The following is a 21,108-nucleotide window of genomic DNA, read 5'->3' as shown; positions in this document are numbered from 1 at the left end:
TTTTAGGATTAATTTTTCTCCCAATCATGTCTCTGATTATATACTGATCGAATACATCATATACCATCTCCGAGAATAGAGTGCAAATAAACCAACAAATCATCTAGGCCATAAAATTGTCATTTCAAAACTTCTGTATTCATCCTCCTATCCTACTCCCACGTATCTCAACTTTTCTCTCATTACCCGTCGAGCCAAAGAATCAAACAAATACATGAAATTTTCTCACATATTCTTTTGTAAGTCATCATGTAAAAATTTACTCCCCATTTATAATAATGAGATAGTTATATTCTAACATGGTCTTCCAACTTTGCAGTTTAGTGAACCTGAAAAGCGAGTGAGTCTGGTGACAAATGTCCCTGGCTTCGCCTTGATCATGTCTTTCTTGCTGTATGGTCTCTTCTTGCTAGGGTTTCCAGATTGAACAAAGAATGCTCCATTCATCATAATATCTCCTTCTGACCTCCATGTCCAGTTCTTCCATACATCCTGCGTGGCATAGTCCCTCTTTGTCACCTAAAACACCCATTAAAAACAAAATGACTGTTAAGTGTACATAGTATTGAAATATCATTTGAGTTAGAACTTACATATTGGCTAGAGGGATGCCATAACTATTAGCATATTACAAATTTTGTTATATAAGCCTTACAAACTAATGAGCCAATTTTTAAAAAATAGAACAAAAATGTAATTAAGAAACTTATATATTATGCTATTAATGTGTCACCAATTATATTCATTGTCAAAGTTTTTAAGCCTTTTGTCATAAAATGGATAGAATTTTTAACATTTTCCATATTGGAAATTTTATCACATGTATCTTCATGGGTTACTTTAGCATGTACATAACAAATTAATTACCTCCTTTGCAGCAACGTTAGGTGGAGCAATGAAGCGGTTGCCCTGGCTTATAATGGTAGGGTGTTGGCTACCTCCAATGGCATACATTAGCCAGTGAGTATAGTCATTGTTAACAACATGGAAGAAACCCCATCTGCACCTTGGCATTCTCTGCACCAATCCCCTTCCAAAATGATTGAACGCCACTGTGACTTGCATTTTTTTATCACCTTCAAAGGTGTCACTTGCACCAAACAACATTACCTGCACCATCACAATAACTCATCATGGTATATCCATTTTACAGTTTAAATTTTATTTATTAAACTTAATAATGTACAAAGTATCACATCGTTGAAAAATTATCTTAAATGGTGTGACATTTGATACACTTTTATATTTATAACATTTAATCTCAACCATAAAATATAGATAGACTTACATCATTGTGATGGGTGAAGTGGGAGTTTGAAATGGTGATGGCAGTGGATCCTTGAATGGCATCAATAAGACCATCTTGGCAATTGGACATAGAAAGATGATCAAGCCAAATATTTGTGGATCCAAAGATAGAAATTCCATCTCCATCACTCGCTGTCCTAAACCCCATATGGTCCACAGAGTCCCTAACCGTGCCACCTGGTGCCGAAACAATATCATGTATGTGAAGCCCATGGATGATCACGTTCTTAACAAACTGAATGGTAATTCCAGCACCATAGGCAATGTGAACATTAGCCCCGCGTGCATCAATGGTCTTGTGTGAGTTCACAATCAACTCCTGGGACAACTTGATCACCATGCTGTGTGCAAATATGATCCACAAGGGCTTCTTCTGGATCACGGCGTGACGTAGAGTTCCCGGCTTTGGTGCCATCACGCTGTTGTCAGAGGAATCCGTGACAATGTAATATTTTCCCCGCTTTCCTCCCGTGGTCTTGCGTCCGAACCCTAGGACGCATTTAACCAAACCCTTGCGGTTTGTAGCCCAATTTTTCTTGCATCTCCAGCACCGGTCAATTGGGTTTGTGGCCCTGCATGAACCTTTGTATTTCTTTTGACCTAGACTCCTCCTTGTGCTGTTGGTCCCCTCGAAGACCCTGCATGAGTTCATGAATCACAAGATGTAATCAAAGCAATATATTTACGTCCACATTGCAGCCCTTTGTTTCATATTAGACGCATACATTACAATGAAACCATACCTTACACAGTAAATGACTACTTGCTAAGAGCCTCATCAATCAATACATGGTACTATTCAATCTCCTCATGATAAAATTTTGGGGTTCAAATCCACTTTCTCCATTTATTATAAACTAAATAAAGAAATATTAACGAATTTTCTAAGGGTATTTTTTAATGAACTATTTTAAAAAAGTTTTTTTGAAAAAAAAAAAAAACAATTAATGTTTTAATAGTTTTTTTGTAATCTTAAAATTTGTGTTAAAATTTTTCTAAAATAGTTAGTTAAAAATTGTCTTAAAAGCACTCATTAACATTATTCAAAAATAAAATTTAGGTAAATATTCTAACTACAAAAATGTGTGAATTGTGTAAAATGATATACGGTTATAATTACTAATTACTAGCATTTAAATGCTTCCAATTACTAAGGAGGATCTTAGCCCTTCAAAGCTACTAACAAAAATATATATATATATATATATGGTAAAATAATTGATGTTTGATAATTGTCTCTAATATATTACTTAATGAAATGATTCTCAAAAAAAAAATATATATATTACTTAATGAAATTAAACAAAGTGAATAATTGTTGGATTTACTCATTAACATGGGTGTTGAATTGCTCAGTGATTTCTTCTGGGTTCGGGTGATAGGCCTCGAGGGCATCCTTCCTTGCTTCCTCGGCTCGTTGCAGCCAAAACTCGTCGTATTCAACAATATTGGCCTGGAGGCCTGGGATTAGTACAGCAAAGGAAGCGAAAAGAATGAAACTTAGCTTAGCTGCCACCATTTGATTTGCTATATGTGTACGTTGTTTTGGTATACTTTTGTTGTAAAATTTTCTTCTTTTTTTTATGGGAATATTTTTACTATATATGGCCAAGGTCTTGAAATGATCTACGCAAGGTGCAATAGAGGATCAAGACCTTGCCAGAATAACCTATTGAACCAAGGTTACGTTTTTTTTAAAACTTGGCAGCATGTCCCTGGTCTAACTTATTAGTGAACACAATTGCGGTGATTAAATAGTAAACTAAGGAAGTTTTATGGGTCTAAAATTAGAAGCGTAGAGAGTGGGAAACCATCGATCCTGTTCAAACGATTAACAGTTAAAATGATTTGTGAATTGTTATAAGACAGGAATATTTGATCGGCTTACTTTGCCTTGCAAGTTGCAACCCATGGCCACTCCAATTTCGTCGGAATTTAACAGCAGCGGGTTTTTTTTTTTTTTGAAAAAAAAAAACAAAAAATTGGTCTTGAAATTTTTTTTAGTGTACACAAAATTTGTTAGATAGTGGCGATATATTACTTGTGGTCAAGAATTCATGGTATTGTTAAGAAGATTTTACTCACTTGGATCATAATCAAGCTTCATTAAATATACACATAAAAAAAATAAATAAAATAAATAAAAAGAAGAAGAAGAAGAAGAAGAGAGAGAGAGAGCATGTATTTCAATTTGGGTTTAACTTCACTTCAGTATTTTTGTGCACTAAATGTGATATGCATGTAACACATCCTAAAATGGAAAATATCAACCTAGTATCCAATCTAATACAAATGTACACTAGACGAAAATCTCACCCTTCCAATTTTACCACACAATTAAGTAAATGGGATAAAAAGAATAAAAACAAAAAATTAAGGTTATGTTTGATAACAGTTTTTGTTTTCTATTTTCAGAAACTTGTTTTTGGGAATATAAAGAAAAACAATTTTCTTATATTTTTTAAATCAAAAACATGTTTGGTTAGTTAAAATTTAAAAAAAAAAAGTTTTTTAAAGAAAAAAATAGAAAATACTAAAATATGTTGTTACTAAGATTTGAACTCTAATGCTAACTCATTAAATGAAACAGATTCATTAAATTAAATGTATATTTTCATTGACTTTTGAAAATTAGAAATTGAAAACAGTCTTTTGTACGTTTTCAGTTTCCTTTACAAATTAAGTTTTGAAAACAATTTTTGTTTTCTATCCATTTTGAGTTGTCAAACAAGTTTTTTAGTCTCAAAAATAAAAAATTGTTTTTGAAAACAAAAAATGAGAGAAAAAACAGTTATCAAACATATCCTAAGTTTTTAGATAAAAGAATTCACAAACATTTTCACAGATATATTATAAGTTCTATCATTGGACCCATAATTTGAATTTAAGTTTAGTCGGTCCATATGTGTAAGGTGATAAGACAAATTAGATTTTGTAATTTTCTTTTGAAATTCATTGGGTCTGTACACTCTGTGTTCTAATAAAAACATGGTGAAAATACACTTTTGGTCCCCTACAATTTGGGCATAATCTCATTTTGGTCCTTAATTTGATTTTGATCATGCCTACCTTAGTCCCTAAAAACAGAAAATCATATCTATTTTGGTCACTGCCGTCAACCTACTAATACAAAAGTCATACCTGGAAAACAGAGTGCATAGGTAGCATGTTGGATGCTGATGTGGTTAATAAAATAATATTAAAAATACCATATCGGCATCCATATCAGCATTTTAATAAATAAAAAAGCCACCTCAGAAAATTAAAAAACAAATAATTAAATAATTTTTTTAAACCTTAATTTTTTTTTTTTTTTCTGGAAGAGAACTATAAGATATTTATTAATCAGCAGCATAGATTTTTGAAATTTAAAAAAAATTTAGTCGGTATTTACTATATATGAAAAAAGAATAAATTAATCAAGTAATTAGTGAACAAGCTTAATTTGTTCAACTAGAAAATGATCTAAGTTTGAACATGTAACCTAGTTTGTTAATGAGCTTGAGCTTAGCTTTTATTCAAAATAAAATTAATGAACAATCCTAAACTTTTAATACTCGACTTGCTTTAGCCATTTATAGTCTTATTTGGTGTTGCCACTTATGCCCTTGTTTGCTTGTTTCTTTCTATTATTAAATTTCTCATACAGTTAAATAACAACAACAACAACAACAAAATCTTGATCCAACTATTGCTAGATGTGATATCAAGAAGCCACTCCATAAATAATTTTATGTGTTATATGTATACTGACTGTTGGAGTGCACCCCCAATTAGATTCTAAGGTTGTACACATATATTTTTTGGGGGAAAATTTAGAAAAGCTTGTGCTTAATATCAAAGTTTTGGTTCTTCATAGTTCATACTCCAACAAACGTTTCCTACATTTTGGGCCTAATCTCATTTTGGTCCCTAATTTGATTTTGCTTTACCTCAATTCCTAAAAAAGAAAATCACATCCATTTTGGTCCCTGCTGACAACACTAACAGAAAAGTCCTACCTAGCAAACAAGTGCATAGGTGGCATGTTAAATGCTAATGTGACTAATAAAATAATATTAAAAAAAATTATTTGGCTTTAGAAAATGACATGTAGCATTTTAATTAAATAAAAAAATAAATTTAAATTGAAAATTTCAAAAAAAAAAAAAACTTTTTCAATTTTAAAGATTGAGGAAAAAATTTGTAGCAACTATTTCAATTTTTCTTGAACTTTCTTAGGAAATAAACACTAAATTAACATTCTTTCTCACTCTATGTTGGCGTGCTGTGTTTGTGATTTTATCAATTTCATCTTCTTCTTTCTTTTAAGATAAGAAAAATCAAAACAAAAATAAATTAATAAATAAATCTTATCTCTCTCCCTTAGTTCTTGTGTTTGGTATCTTTCTTTTTCTTCTTTCTTTTCAAATGACTTACTCTCTTTCTCTTTCTCTTGGTGCGTGTTTGTGTTTGTATCTTTATCTCTCTCTCTCTCTCTCTCTCTCTCTCTCTGTCTTCTTCGTTTGATCGGCGATGGTGGTAGTGGGTTTGAGTGTTTGATCTATGGAGGTGGCTAGGTTTAATGGGTTTTCGTGGGGGTGGGTGGTCGGTAGTGGAGGTGGAGATCTTGGTAGGGGTAGAGATCAATGTGGCCATGGGTCTTCAACCATGGATTTCGGCCATGGGTCTGTGGGAAAGATGGGTTTTTAGCCATGGATCTTAAGGAAGAAGACCTATAGCTGAAAAACTAAGTCTCTCTCTAAAGTTTAAAAGATTAAGAAGTTTGATTGATTGAGATTGAGATTGGTTGAGTGAATGTTTGGCAGAGTTGAAGCCGTGGAGGGACAAATTGAAAGTTCTACAAAGGCCAGCTTCGGAGCAAGGATCATCTGCTAGGATTTTTAAAGTTATTGCGGATCCACCTACCACTAGTTTGTAGCATTTGAAAGTCTGCTTCTTTTCCTTACTTCACAATCACTAATACTTCACTTCTTCTTTATGCTTATTCAATGTGAATTTGGTGGCTTTCTTTATAAGCTTGTGGGTCTTGGACTTATGGAAATTTTGCCCTTGATGTTTTGGGTTTGTTTGTAGGTTTTTTAATTTTTTTTTTAATAATATGTGGATTTATATGTTTTTCTAGGCTTCTTCTGTGTTTGTTTCCCAATAAAATTTATGGTTTATGGGTTTATTTCTTGGATTTATGGGTTTGATTTACTAGAGGTTTTAATGTTCAATGTGTTAGAATTTTGTGGTAAGATTGATTAATTATGAGTGGGCTGGCCGATTGGGTTTGTCTTGATTTGGGGAAGAACATGAAGCATGAAGTTCATGTTATGGGGAGAAGAAGAATAATGNAAATCTAATTTTTATAAGTTCATAAAAATTTTTTTACCATTAATGAACACCAAGAATATAGTTTCAACTATAAGATATTTATTAATCAGCAGCATAGATTTTTGAAATTGTAAAAAAAATTTAGTCGTATTTACTATATATGAAAAAAGAATAAATTAATCAAGTAATTAGTGAACAAGCTTAATTTGTTCAACTAGAAAATGATCTAAGTTTGAACATGTAACCTAGTTTGTTAATGAGCTTGAGCTTAGCTTTTATTCAAAATAAAATTTAATGAACAATCCTAAACTTTTAATACTCGACTTGCTTTAGCCATTTATAGTCTTATTTGGTGTTGCCACTTATGCCCTTGTTTGCTTGTTTCTTTCTATTATTAAATTTCTCATACAGTTAAATAACAACAACAACAACAACAAAATCTTGATCCAACTATTGCTAGATGTGATATCAAGAAGCCACTCCATAAATAATTTTATGTGTTATATGTATACTGACTGTTGGAGTGCACCCCCAATTAGATTCTAAGGTTGTACACATATATTTTTTGGGGGAAAATTTAGAAAAGCTTGTGCTTAATATCAAAGTTTTGGTTCTTCATAGTTCATACTCCAACAAACGTTTCCTACATTTTGGGCCTAATCTCATTTTGGTCCCTAATTTGATTTTGCGCTTACCTCAATTCCTAAAAAAGAAAATCACATCCATTTTGGTCCCTGCTGACAACACTAACAGAAAAGTCCTACCTAGCAAACAGAGTGCATAGGTGGCATGTTAAATGCTATGTGACTAATAAAATAATATTAAAAAAAATTATTTGCTTTAGAAAATGACATGTCAGCATTTTAATTAAATAAAAAAAATAATTTAAATTGAAAATTTCAAAAAAAAAAAAAAACTTTTTCAATTTTAAAGATTGAGGAAAAAATTTGTAGCAACTATTTCAATTTTTCTTGAACTTTCTTAGGAAATAAACACTAAATTAACATTCTTTCTCACTCTATGTTGGCGTGCTGTGTTTGTGATTTTATCATTTCATCTTCTTCTTTCTTTTAAGATAACAAAAGAAAAATCAAAACAAAAAAAATTAATAAATAAATCTTATCTCTCTCCCTTAGTTCTTGTGTTTGGTATCTTTCTTTTTCTTCTTTCTTTTCAAATGACTTACTCTCTTTCTCTTTCTCTTGGTGCGTGTGTGTTTGTATTTATGAACTTATAAAAATTAGATTTGCCAAAATTTTATTGTTAAAAATATACATTTTTTACTACCAAATTGACTATATATATTATCAATAAATACAAATAATAAGTTAATACTCATGAACTTATTTACAATATTCAATATGAAATTTATGTAAGTACATTTTTATACATGTAAATATATCATACTTTCGAGGCTTGTTTACAAACACATTACTATGCTTGAATTTGGCTCATGTAATAATCAACTTGACCTTAGCTATGAAAATGACTTGTTTGCAAAATAACTGAATATAAATAAGATTTTTCCCAAATTGAATCTGAGTTATATATAAATAACTCATTTTATTTACAACCCTAACACTAATGGCACTTGATCAATTACAAAATTTCAAGCATATTTTTGTCCAAGAGATACTGTGGAAACCTAATAGACCATGGTTTGTGGATGAAACCTTAGACTTTCGAATTTACGACATTTCCTTCAAATCCAATGAGCTCATCAACTAAATGTACCCAAAGAAACTTATTTGCACATCTAAACTATTAATGACCAAACTAAAAAACCAAGCTAGGTAAAACTGAGTACATGGTCAATGAAATTAAAATCTTCTTTTAAGCTTTTATTATTATTATCTATTTTTAGCCCTGCTTCCTTCCTTATCGACAAAAAATGGGAAAAATTATACTTTACCATTTTAAACTATACTCAAAATTACGTTTTACATCATAAATTTTCAAAATGCATGGTTATCACTTTAAACTATAACTCATATTATACTTTGCACATTGCCGTCAATTCTGCCGTTATCTTGGATAACATCACATGAAAAGACCTAATTACCACTCTTTTCAATCTCTTATAAACAAAGAAGAAATTATATTTTATCACCTTAAACTATACTCTTAATTACACTTTGCACCCTAAAATTTGATTTTTCATCAAAGATAACAACAGAATTGACAACAAGTGCAAAATGTAACACAGGTTATAGTTTACAGTGTTAACTATGCTTTTTAAAAATTTATAGTGTAAAGTATAATTTGTGATATATTTTAGGGTGGTAAAATGTAATTTTTTCAAGTAATGACATGATGGCATGATGCAACTCAAAGTGGATCTGTAGTGGACCTTAATAAATCATTATGCCATTTACTTTTTGCGGTAGTCAGATTCTTCACAACTAGTTCTAACTCAAATTGCAAGCTACGCAGCAAGTGCGCTAGATAGATCTGCACTAACAGTCAACCAATCACGCTGAATGTGGAAATGTTGGTTTCAATTTCATTACAAGGAAAATTCGAAGGAAATTTTGCTGGAATGATTTAGAAAGACAATAGTACTTCGCGCACTCATTTAAGTGACTTTCAGTCATCAATATAAAAATCTCAACCATTTGTCCTTGCATTCCGCTCATCAATCATACACTGTAACATGGCTCCCTCTGTCTCCATTTCCATTCTGGTAGTTGCATTGGTTCTTTGTAACTTCATGCATGACACAACTATGGTTATTGCAGCTGGCTCTGTGGCAGCATATGAATCATCATCAGCGCTAGAACAACAAATTGGAAGGCACTACGAGACAGTAGGTGGTGGATTAACTATTCCGATTTTATTGTAAATCATTGCAGCTGGCCTGGAATTACATGTAATGTTCGAGGAAGCGTTACAGGGATTGACATGGCTACGGTCTATGTGAGATATAAGTCTTATTATGAGATTAGTAAATTCAATTTTTCTTCCTTCCCAAATTTAGTTGGTCTTAATCTTTCTTGCATTGCCTTTGGTGGAGCATCCGACATGAGATAGGGACACTTTCAAAGCTCACCTACCTTAACCTGTCCCAAAATTTACTGACAGGTGAGTTGCCTATTTCACTAACAAATCTGACCCAACTAGTAACATTTGACATTTCTTCTAATCAAATAAGTGGTTCCATCCAAGAGAACTGGTAAATTCAAAAAATCTTATTGCTTTTAGTCTGAGTAATAACAAATTCATTGGAGCGATCCCTTCAGCTCTTGGGCTTTTAAACAATCTTTCCAGTTTGAATATGTCTTCTAATGAAATCAATGGTTTTATAGCATCTGAAATTGGACTGCTAAAGAATCTATTAACTTAATTTGGACCTACAAAAAAACATGACCACAGGTCCGATTCCTTCTTCTAAGGTTATTTAACCAATTTGGTTTCTTTGTTTCTTTCTTCAAACCAAATCAACAGTTCAATTCCCCATGAAATAGCCAACATGACAAATTTGACCAAGTTGTACCTCAATAATAACAACATTGTTGGTCAAATCCCTTCGACTGTAGGCCATTTAAATAACTTAACACAACTAGATCTTAGTTGGAATCAAATCAGTGGTTCTATCCCTCTAGAAATAGCTAATTGCTCTTTTTTAGGAGGCTTGTCTTTAAGCCATAACTACTTAAATGGAAGCGTTCCCTCTTGGATTATTGAAGCAGGGACTTGTTCTCAATATGGGATTATGATGACAAAATTGCATATGAAGACAGCATTGAAGCAACAAAGGATTTTGACATTAGATATTGTATTGGAACAGGTGGTTATGGTAGTGTTTACAAAGCACAATTGCCTAGCAGTAACGTAGTTGCCTAAAAAAAACTTCATTGCTTGGAAGCCAAAGACTCAACTTTTGATAGGAGTTTCAAAAACAAGATTAAAATGTTAACAGTTAGGCATAGGAATATTATTAAGCTTCATGGTTACTGTTTGCATAAAATATGCATGTTTTTGGTGTATGAGTACATGGAAACCAGAAGCTTGTTTTCTATCCTAAGTAATGATGTTCATGTTGTGGAATTGGATTGGATGAAGAGGATGAATGTCATCAAAAGTATAGCACATGCATTATCTTATATGCATCATGAATGTGTCCAAGTGATTGTTCATCGAGGCATAAGTAGCAACAATATTATATTGAACTCTGAGTTGGAGGCTTTTGTATCGAATTTTGGCACAATTAAACTTCTTGATCCTAATTTCTCTAATCAAACTTTACTTGCTGGAACTTATGGTTATATTGCTCCAGGTGAGTTTTTCTTTTTGAACAATAACTTATTTTCCACTTATTATTTTAAAAGGTTAGCTATGTAGGGTTCTCTTGATAATCATGCTACTCAACTTTATTGTTTGTTATATGAACCGAAACCATATATATGCATGGTAGAAAATAATCATTTTCACAATGGAACTTTTATATACTGACCAACCTCTTCATAAAATAAAATTGAAAAAAAAAAAAGGATACAAAAAGAAAAAGTTGTGATGATCATTAAGGAAAAATGAAATGCATTACATTTTAAGTACTTTTTATATGTAGAGCTAGCATATGCTATGGTGGTGACTAAAAAATGTGATGTTTATAGCTTTGGTGTGGTGGCACTAGAAATATTAATGGGAAGATATCCTAGTGAACTCTTAACTTCATTATCATCATCACCACCTCAAAATATGATGTTAAATGAAATTTTAGACCAACGTCTCCCATCTCCAACCCGCCTAGTTGCTCAAGATGTTATCTTCATTGCTACTAAGGGTGTGCAAAATATCTGCTTGACTTGCCAACCCACCCGACCCGTGTGCCCCATGCAGGTCATTGAGTTAAGTGGTTTGGGTTGGGCCGGTTAGACTAAGGGAGTCAATTTCATACCGAAAGCTGTACCGGTTTGACCAGCGAAACAATATACTTCAGTACTAGTCAATACCGGTGTACCATTTCGGGTTTAATGCTATTTTTTATATTTATTTATATATATATATATATATATATAATTGTTGACACCCCATTTTACAACCCACATTTAACCCCACATAGAGGGTAAAATGGTAATTTCACCTTGGAAATAGGCATCTTAATTGTGGCCATTAAATCCTTGATTTCATTTCATCAAAATGACCTTGATGTTGTAATGATGAAATTAATCTAATCGGACCATCAGATTGAAAGTTATCATCAAATCAAGTTTTAATGACCGAAATGCGCTATCACGAATTGAGTCCGACTATATCTAATTATGAACAATTGATTCCAATTGGTTATAATTATAATCAATTTGAGATTAATATGTGTCATAATTTGATTAGCTATGATTACATTTTACGGTAAGGTTGCACACACTTAATTAATTAGATAATCAAACATTAATTATTCAATGAGCAATTTGTGAAATTATCTTTTTGACTAGGGTAAATTTGGAACAAATTAAGTTTGAAATGGGAGTGATTGGAGCCTATTAATGTTAATTGGAAACGAATTTGGGACCTATTAATGTTAATTGTGATGAAATTATTTTCTAACAAATGACCTCTGCTCACTATTTCATTGACATCTCTCAGAATATTTTTAATTTGTGAATAAAGTTAATTTTCCCAGAAACTAGACATCCAGGGCTTCAATTTGAGCACAAGAAGAAGACAATTCTGATCAAAATTGAGTAAAATATAATTTTTTTTTTTTAATTTGTCTCTGCAAGCTGTTATAGTAGCTATAGAAATAGGAATGGCAACAGATCGGGTTTGGGGCGGGTTTTATTATACCCAAACCTAACTTGCCGGCCCTCCCCCGTTACCCGGACCTAGCCCGTTTAATAAACGGGTTTTTTTTTTTTTTAAGCCCCAAACCCACCCCATCAGGTATCCGCGGGCCCTATCCAACCACTTCAGTTCTGGGCCTAATCTGTGGCCCAATCCAACCCAATCTTATTTATAAACAAATAAAAAATAAAAAAAAAACCCAAACACAAACACAAACACAAACAGCAACATAAATCAATCAACATTGTGTTATCAGTCTTGCTAAAATGAGATTCTTAGACAAAAAATAAATAATAAATAAACACAAAAAATGGAAGAAACAAAACTCCATTTATGGACCGATTTTTACATTAACACAAACATCAACTCCAATTCACATTCTTTGAAGTTATCTCAGGTGCTATAGTCAACTAAACAAACACAAAATATACACATGCATTACATTCTATACATATTGAATTATTTGAATCCTCAAATAAATACCCAAAAACAAAATCTATTGAGAGAGGAAATGAACCCAAAAAAAAAATTGAACCAAAAAAAAAAAAAATGAAGAATTCAAACCACTAAAGATCCATCAGCGGGGGTTTCAGCCATCAATCCCACGCCTGGGCTTCGCCTGACCTCAACACGACCAAGAGCTCCTCCGATCATCATATCTCTCTCTAATCTAACAATCCCATGCTCCAATCTAACAATCTCATCCTCCAATCTAGCAATCCTGTGCTCATCCATGACAAACGACAACCCCCACGAGATTCGTGCTCCTCCACGAGGGTGAGGGTGGGTTGGTGAGTGAATGAGAGTGAGGATGAGGATGACAAGGTGAGACCGTGAGAGGCAGATGAGATGAGAGTCAGAGTCAGAGTTAGAGTCAAAGTCAAAGTCAATAAGGGCGAGGTGAGAGAAACGGCTGAGTTGAGAGTGAAATGAGTTTTAGGGTTAGGGTTGTGATATATATATATATATATATATGTAGGTTTTTTTTGTAATTTTACATTTAGCTAACTGGGTCGGGTCCTGGTCCGGGTTCGGGCCGAGTTTTGATAAAACCCAGACCCGCTTTGAGTTTTTTTTTTTTTTTTTTTTTCTCTTAATTTTAAACCAATACCTAACCCTATTCTTTGTTGAGCCAGGTAAAACCCGGCCCATTAGGTTCGAATCGGGCCTGGTACCCACAAGTCCGGTTGTTATTGCCATCTCTAATAGGAAAATCAAACTTTGCTTACTCCCCACTCCCACCAATCTCTACATTTAATACACTAAATTTTCCCAAAGTCTAAAATAGGTTCATGATTCTTTTTTATCCTTTGTTAACCCTTATTAAATGACCTTCCATTAATATTTTCTCCACCACTACTATATAAACCCCACATCTTCTCTATTCCAAAGCACACTACAGAAACACCATCTCTTCTCCTCTCTTGAGTTCTGGTGAAGTTGAGTAGTCTTGCCATATCTTAGTCTTCCTGAGGCTCAAGGTATTGAGTAAGACTTATTCTTTCTCTCCTAGTTCTTCTTTTCTACTCCACCCTTAGGACTTCCACTAAGAGCCTCCTCTTCCACCATGTGGATCTTGCATGCAAGTATTATCTCTATCCTTAACTCATTTTTCATGTTGCAATAATGTTAATTTAAGATTAGAGCATGCTAACGTTTATTTAAATTCTTTGAATATGTTTGAATGTTCTTAAATGTTCTTATATGTTTTTCACATGTTCTTGGTTTTTCATCACATGTTCATGCATAACACTAGTTTTGATCTTAAATTCATATCAAAAATATGAAAAACATGTTTGTTTCATAATTCTCTCAAATCCTTGAATCTAGGATATCACCATCCACACACATTCACTAGAATTTATTTTTCAATTCAAATGCAATGTTTAATAAATTGAATTAGGGTTTATCACATATATGCACACATTAAATTCAACATGTAAATTGATTAACATATTGGATGATATGATGTGAATATTGGCCACTACAATCTAGAAAACTAGTTTCACTGGGAAAGATGGATGCCGAACATCTTTCCACCTTGTAATATAGCATCTGAGTTTAGATCAAAGGTTGATAGATCAATGCTTATCCTTGTAATTTTCAATTTTTAGATTGTAACTAGGAAACAAAGTCATATACTTTATCTTAGATTGTATCTAGGACCAAAGCCATGTAATTTCTTATGATCAATGTAAATTCATTTGCAAATCAATAAAATGAGGAATTTTTCAATTTTGGTTTTCTTATTTATTCCAATGATTAAATAGGTGGTGACTCTATTGTAAAACTCTTAATCTAAAGGGGAAAATATAACAAGCCAAACCTCCATTTTGAGAGGCAATAACACGACTCTACTCATTCACATGGATTTGGCCTAACACCCAAAGAAAGCCCCGGGGGCGCGGTCTCTCACAATAATAAAAGTAAAAATTTACCATAAAACATTACCTCAATTTAGAACAAATTATTCATGGTTTTAGTCTTTAGCATCAACTAAAAAAAAAAACATAATATAGAAAACAAAAAGCTTAATTGTTCATTGCATACTAAGAAAACAAATAATACAATTAAGTTAATACAAATAAGTTACCATTCTGCCCATACAAAATTTCAAAAATTACAAAACTAAAAATAAAAAAAGGGCTTTTTTCTCTGTACCAGCTGGTATGAAATAGCTGCATTTCGGTACCCGTGCACATACCGGAACAGTAAATACTGGTTGTACCAGCCGGTACAGTACGATATCGACCACCTTGGGTTAGACCCCCGAAATAACATATTGGGTTGGGTAATGGATTGAAACATTGCCAACCCGTTACAACCCGACCCACCCACTTAATTATATATAAAGAGAAAAATATACATTTGTTCAAAAATTTTAACCATATATTTTTTATTTAAAGTTAATCAATTCACCTAATCAATTTTTACAGCTAATCAATAATCAATTCCTTAAACAAAATACAAAAAGTCAACATTGATACCCTAAACTCACTTCAACCATGTACTACATACATTCTGTATTTAGCCTTCAGCTTCAGCCAATATTAAAGCCTTTTCTATTTAATCCCCTCAATTTTTCACCTTCCTTCAGTTGCATACTCTCCTAGACAACCACAAAGGTAATTGTTTTTTTTTTTGTCTTTTATTGTTTAATGTTTGTATCTATATTTTTATTGAGTATGTTGTTTGTCTTTTTGATTTGGGTCTCATATATTCTTGTATATTAATCTACAAAATATTTTTGTCTTTTGATCCATTTTATATATTATAAAAAATTTTATGGTATTACATTACATGTAAAGCCAACTATACTTACAAACTCAAAACAATCCACTAAAGATGCAAACAAATACAAAACAACATGTAACATTAGATTGAAAAGCTAAAGGTCATTAATTTCTAATAATATAGTTAGTTATATTGTTGTGCATGTGTAATACTCTTAGTGGTTCTTATAATTTCTGATATAGTTAGTTTTAGGCACTAATGTTGGTTATCCTTGTATGTAAGTATATATACTCTGTAGTTTACCAAAAGAATAATGTCAATCTGCCAAGTTAAAACTGTCAAAATTTGTAACCAATCCACCAAATTTAGACTTTGTTGGGTCGGTGGCAGACCCGCTAGTAGCGGATTGGATAGAAATATTGGCTTTTACTAGCCTAATCTGACCCACACACACCTCTAGTTGCTATAATTGCATTTGCATTCTAACATGTTAAACCAAAGTCTCCACCAACAATGAAATGGGTGTCCCAAGAATTTCTCTCTCATAAGAAAGCAAAACTGAATCCCTTACATTCAGTTTCACTATGGTTAATTACTAAGGAATTAAGAAACATATATGGTTGGAGAGAATGAAACTCAACGAGGAAGTGCTTGTTGTTCAGTTGACAACCATATTGTTTGATGAACTTCTATGAGAAAAAAAAAAAGTACGTTGTGGATTACAATGGCAATAACTAAAAAAATCTTCCATGTGTTGTATCTATTTTTCTTTATGATTTGTAACCAGTTTTGCAACATGAAAGTTAATTCTTTATCGATTTGTATTTTGCAAATTGAAGTATAATTAGTCTGATACACATCTACAATCCTCATAAGCAATCGTGGAGGTCGCCAAAGACTCATCCATATGCTTGGTGCCTGACTTGAAGAAATACGTGTACTAGTTATTCCTTGTGTTTAATTTTCTACAGCCAAAGACACGTTGAATAAGAGAATAGAGAAGGATTAACATATAGTAATTGATTGTTGGAATGATAAGGCATTGTTTGGTTTTGGGGATAGAAAAGTGGGGATATAATAAGATATTTACTTTTCTCTAATGTATATATGTTTGATTATAGATGGAAAGTGAATATATTGAAAAAATTTTTATTTGGTTAAAAATAATGAGAAGATAAAAAATGTAATTTGAATAAATTTACTCTCATATCTTTATTATAAGAAAAAAAAAATCTACTAAAAATAAACCCAAAATATTAAAAATTAATAAGAAAAAAAAAATGTTAAACACAAGTGAAAGGAGACAGTAAATGGGTAATTTCCCATTAACCCCTCTTCTCCCGTTTTTTCTTTCCAAATTGGAGAGATTCCAAAACATAAAAGCCTCAATGCTGATTCGCTTATTGCACTAGTTAGATTCTTCGCAATGAGTCCTAAATCCTAATTACACGCTTCACAGCAAATCTTTTAGACCGAGCTGGAGCTAACAGTACTCAAACAGCGATAGTAGACTGGAAATGTTGACTTCAATTGCATTACCATTTACCAGTAAGATTCGAAGAAAAATTTCAACTAAGATTTCGAGGAAGTCTTGCGGTGAGGAAAAGAAAAAGTAGAACACTCATCAACCATGGATTGATAAATATAACTATCAACCATTTGTTCTTGCTTGCACTCATCAATCATAGACTTTATAACATGGCTCCCTCTCTCTCCATTTCCATTCTGAGAGTAGCATTATGGGTTCAACTAAGAGTAGCATTTGGCTTTGTGGCAGCATCTCAATCATCAGCACTAGAACTGGAATAGAGGGCTTATACTGGAGAGTGGGTGGTTGAGTGAATATTCCAACGATACCTCAAGTCGTTGGAACTGGGATGGAATCATATGTAATGACTTGGCATGGTTCCATCTAGGAAATAAGACAAGTAAATTCAACTTCTCTTCCTTTCCAAATTTAGTCAGTCTTAATTTTCCATTCACTGATACACAGCTCTCGGGGAGGATCCCATTTGAGATAGGCACCCTTTTTAAATTCACCTACCTTGATCTATCCCATAATAATCTTACGGGTGAGTTGCCTATTTCACTTGCAAACCTCACTCAATTAGTGACCTTTAACATTTCTTTTAATCTAATCAGTGGTTCCATCCCGAAAGAATTGTGGAATTTTAAAAAATCATCTTGATTTAAGTCTAAGTAATAACAAATTCAGTGGATCGATCCCTTTAGCTCTTGTATTTTTAACCAATCTTTCCAATCTGAACGCACAACAAAACAAGCTCACCAGTCCAATCGTCTCTAGGTCATCTAACCAATTTGGCCTCTTTTTCTTCAAACCAAATCAATGGTTCTATTCCTCTAGAAATAGGCTACATGAAGAATTTGGACGATCAACCACAACATTTAACAAAAGTTGATGAAGATGTCTTATTAATTGAATAAACTTGAAATTTAGAATACTGAAACGAACGAAAGCGAAGTTAGATAACTAAAATAAATTCTAATAAAGCATAAATGATGAGTTTTGTATTTTAGCCTTTTCCTTTTGAAATCCATTGGATCTTTATACTCCGTACTAATAAAACAAGAGGAGAAGATACTATAAAAATGGACTCACTCATGAAAATGGATTTTACATATCAAATGCATGGAATATCTTTCTCACAATGTATGAGTCCCACACATACTACGTACCTCACGCTATAAGAACTAACTCACTCGTATAAAAATGGATATTCCGTATCAAATGCATGGAATATCTTTCTCACAATGTATGGGTTCCACGCATAATACCTCCACATTGATAATAATGTTGTTTGATCCTTTTTCAACTTCTTTTTTTGGCATAAAAATGCTATATAAAAAATAATGATTTTTTCCTCGATAGAACATGTTAAAAAGCTTTTTAAAAGAAGTCATTGGGACAAAAACCAATGGATCCTTTAATTCTTTGAGGAAATTATATAAAATCTCAAATTTTATATCATGTTTCAAATTACATCTTAAATTTTTAATTTTGTCAATTAAAGTGTCAAACTTATGAAAACATTTCATTTTGGAACTTATGTCTATTTCCAATATTATGTCCATCTTTAATTTTTTGACAATCACTGTCTCACTCTAAATGATGACACATCATTTTGTAAGTTCTATGTAGGGCTATCCAAACCAACCAACAACTCAACAAAACCACCTGACCCTCTGCCACAGGAACCAAAATTGACTCGATCCGAGTAGCTAACGGTCGATGGTAGGTCTCTAACATCAAAAACAAAGGGGTGCGGGTCGAAAGGCAGTTTTAGGTTTTGAAACCTGACAGAAACAAAACCGACCAAATCCACACTCATTGGAAATTGCCATCCCCCTAACCTTCATCCTCCTATATCTCTCTCAGCATTAAATTCGTCTAGATCTCTTTGAGATCTATCGAACTTTTATTGATATCTAGCGACAAGCTCACTGTCGTTGCTTTCTCAATTTCATCCAAAACTGATCATCGTTCACCTGAGCTGAAATTGATTGGACCCCTGGTTAGTAGCGGCCGATGGCTGGTTTATTTTTACAACACTTGATCAAGTCAAGTCGATTGAGGGTTGAACCCAAACCCAATATGTCTTGATCTGTAGAAAGCCATAGTTCTATATAATAAAAATTCTATAACTCATTAAAAAATAAATAAAAATACATAATTAATGTTCCTAAGTTGTGACTCGTGAGCTCTTCGCTCAATATGTAGTAGACTTGGAACGATAAGACTTAACCATGTGGGCTTACGGATTGGTGGACCTTATATATGCACAACAATATGGACCATGACAGCAGTAGTCAGCTTCTTTGCAATAAGTCGAAAGCCAAACTGGGATTAGGATATGGTGCAATACCTCCTCTCTCTTTCTCACAAAATTTTTTTATATTTCACTTTTTAAATTTTTTACTTTTTACTTTTCTAAACTTTTTTTAATCAATAGTTGAGACTCAACCATTGATAGTAATTGCATCATGTGCCTTATCTCAATCCACCAAACTGCACCCTTCTCAAGGCCAAAATGGGAAATTAGCTTTGTTTGCCAAACAATATAATTAGTAAATGTTGTTTTTAAACTATATTTTTTACTAGCATCTCAAACTTAAGAGACTTGATTTAGGGCCCATAAATCGAGTTTAAAAGACTTGATTTTCATAATCTGATCACATCTGATATGACATTTTTTCCACATGACGACTACCTAAAAATCAAATGTCTAAGACTCAATTTATAAGCCAATCATATAAAATGTCCTGCATTTATTATTATTTATTTTTATAGAAGTGATAGAAATATAAATACATTAATGTATAAAAATACAAAAGGAAGAGACACAACGTCAGAGGAGTTTAAAACAAACTGACCACACCTCCCACTCACACCAGATGTTCAAAAACCTTTCTTTTTTTTTTCTTTTTTTGTCTCAGAGAAACCAAAGATAGCTCCAAATACCAGAAAGAGTGAATACCTCGCAGATACCATTGACAAGATAGCCAAAGAAGAACCTAGATGAGCAAATGAGGAACTGTTGCCATTTGGGTCTGGTTGAGAGCGAAATCCCAAACAAAGACCGTTCTTGTTCCTCGTTCTTCATTGCTTTTTTTTTCCTTTCTTGACACACTTTCCCTCCTATTGGCTTTTGGGTATCAATCAAAGTTGTAAAATCAATGAAAGAATTGATAGCAAAGTTTGTTCAAAGAGTGTTAATATACCAACTTCGTTTACGGTGGCATTTGCATGTTAACTGTGACTCTCAGAGACAGAGACAGAAAAAGAGAGAAACGGTTCAAATAGAAAAATTATATATATTTGATTAGACTAACCATGTATAAAGCATGAGTAATATAGAAGATTTTGTGAGAAAAAATAGTCTTTTTTAGAGGGAAAAAAAAAATAAGAGGAAGAGTCACATTCTCTGCTCTACTCTAGGCTCTAGCTTCGGCTGGAGAGAGAGAGATGAAGAGTCGCATCCCTCTGACGTTGTGTCTTCCTTCTGTAATTTTATACATTAATATATTTCTATCATTTTTGTCCCAAAAAAAAAAAATGCACGACATTTTTGAAAATAGTGCTTATTAATTATATTGTTATTATACAGACAGGGTTAATTTTTCATTTTGGCCCTTCTCAATAAGTCTTCCAGATAAATCTGGATTAACAGTCAACTAACGGCAGCTGTCTTCTCAAAAAAAAAAAATACAACCAACGACAATGAATTGCGGAAATATTGACTTCAAATTGCATTAGGAGGAAGTTTCGAAGAGAAATTTCAACGATGATTGCGGGAGAATCCTGCGATACACACATGTAAGTGACTTTCAAAGTCTTGGGTCTGATCAATTCCGCGTTTCAATTATTAAGGGGTGTTGACTCTTTTGAGTCCTGAATATATATATATATATATATATATAACAATCAGCCATTTGTTCATTGAACTC

The 21,108-nt window shown here is 32.8% G+C and overlaps 1 protein-coding gene and 1 pseudogene across 1 annotated transcript; one reads left to right on the top strand and one right to left on the bottom strand.

Annotated features, from left to right (window-relative positions):
• On the bottom strand, positions 1-3,027 carry LOC112023367 (pectate lyase). The gene is made up of 4 exons (XM_024055978.2): positions 2,637-3,027; positions 1,289-1,946; positions 868-1,110; positions 1-519 (listed from the first exon to the last, which is right to left on the bottom strand). The coding sequence occupies exons 1-4, from the start codon at positions 2,825-2,827 to the stop codon at positions 295-297; spliced, it is 1,317 nt and encodes a 438-aa protein (XP_023911746.1). The 5' UTR covers positions 2,828-3,027; the 3' UTR covers positions 1-294.
• Positions 3,028-9,280: 6,253 nt separating this feature from the next.
• On the top strand, positions 9,281-11,502 carry LOC112023363 (MDIS1-interacting receptor like kinase 2-like; annotated as a pseudogene).
• Positions 11,503-21,108: the final 9,606 nt, after the last annotated feature.

The sequence above is a fragment of the Quercus suber genome, unplaced genomic scaffold (genome assembly GCF_002906115.3).
Source record: "Quercus suber isolate HL8 unplaced genomic scaffold, Cork oak 2.0 scaffold_711, whole genome shotgun sequence".
In the NCBI taxonomy this organism is placed as follows: domain Eukaryota; kingdom Viridiplantae; phylum Streptophyta; class Magnoliopsida; order Fagales; family Fagaceae; genus Quercus; species Quercus suber.
The sequence above is the reverse complement of the archived record's forward strand: the minus strand, read 5'-3'. Positions and strand labels throughout refer to the sequence as shown.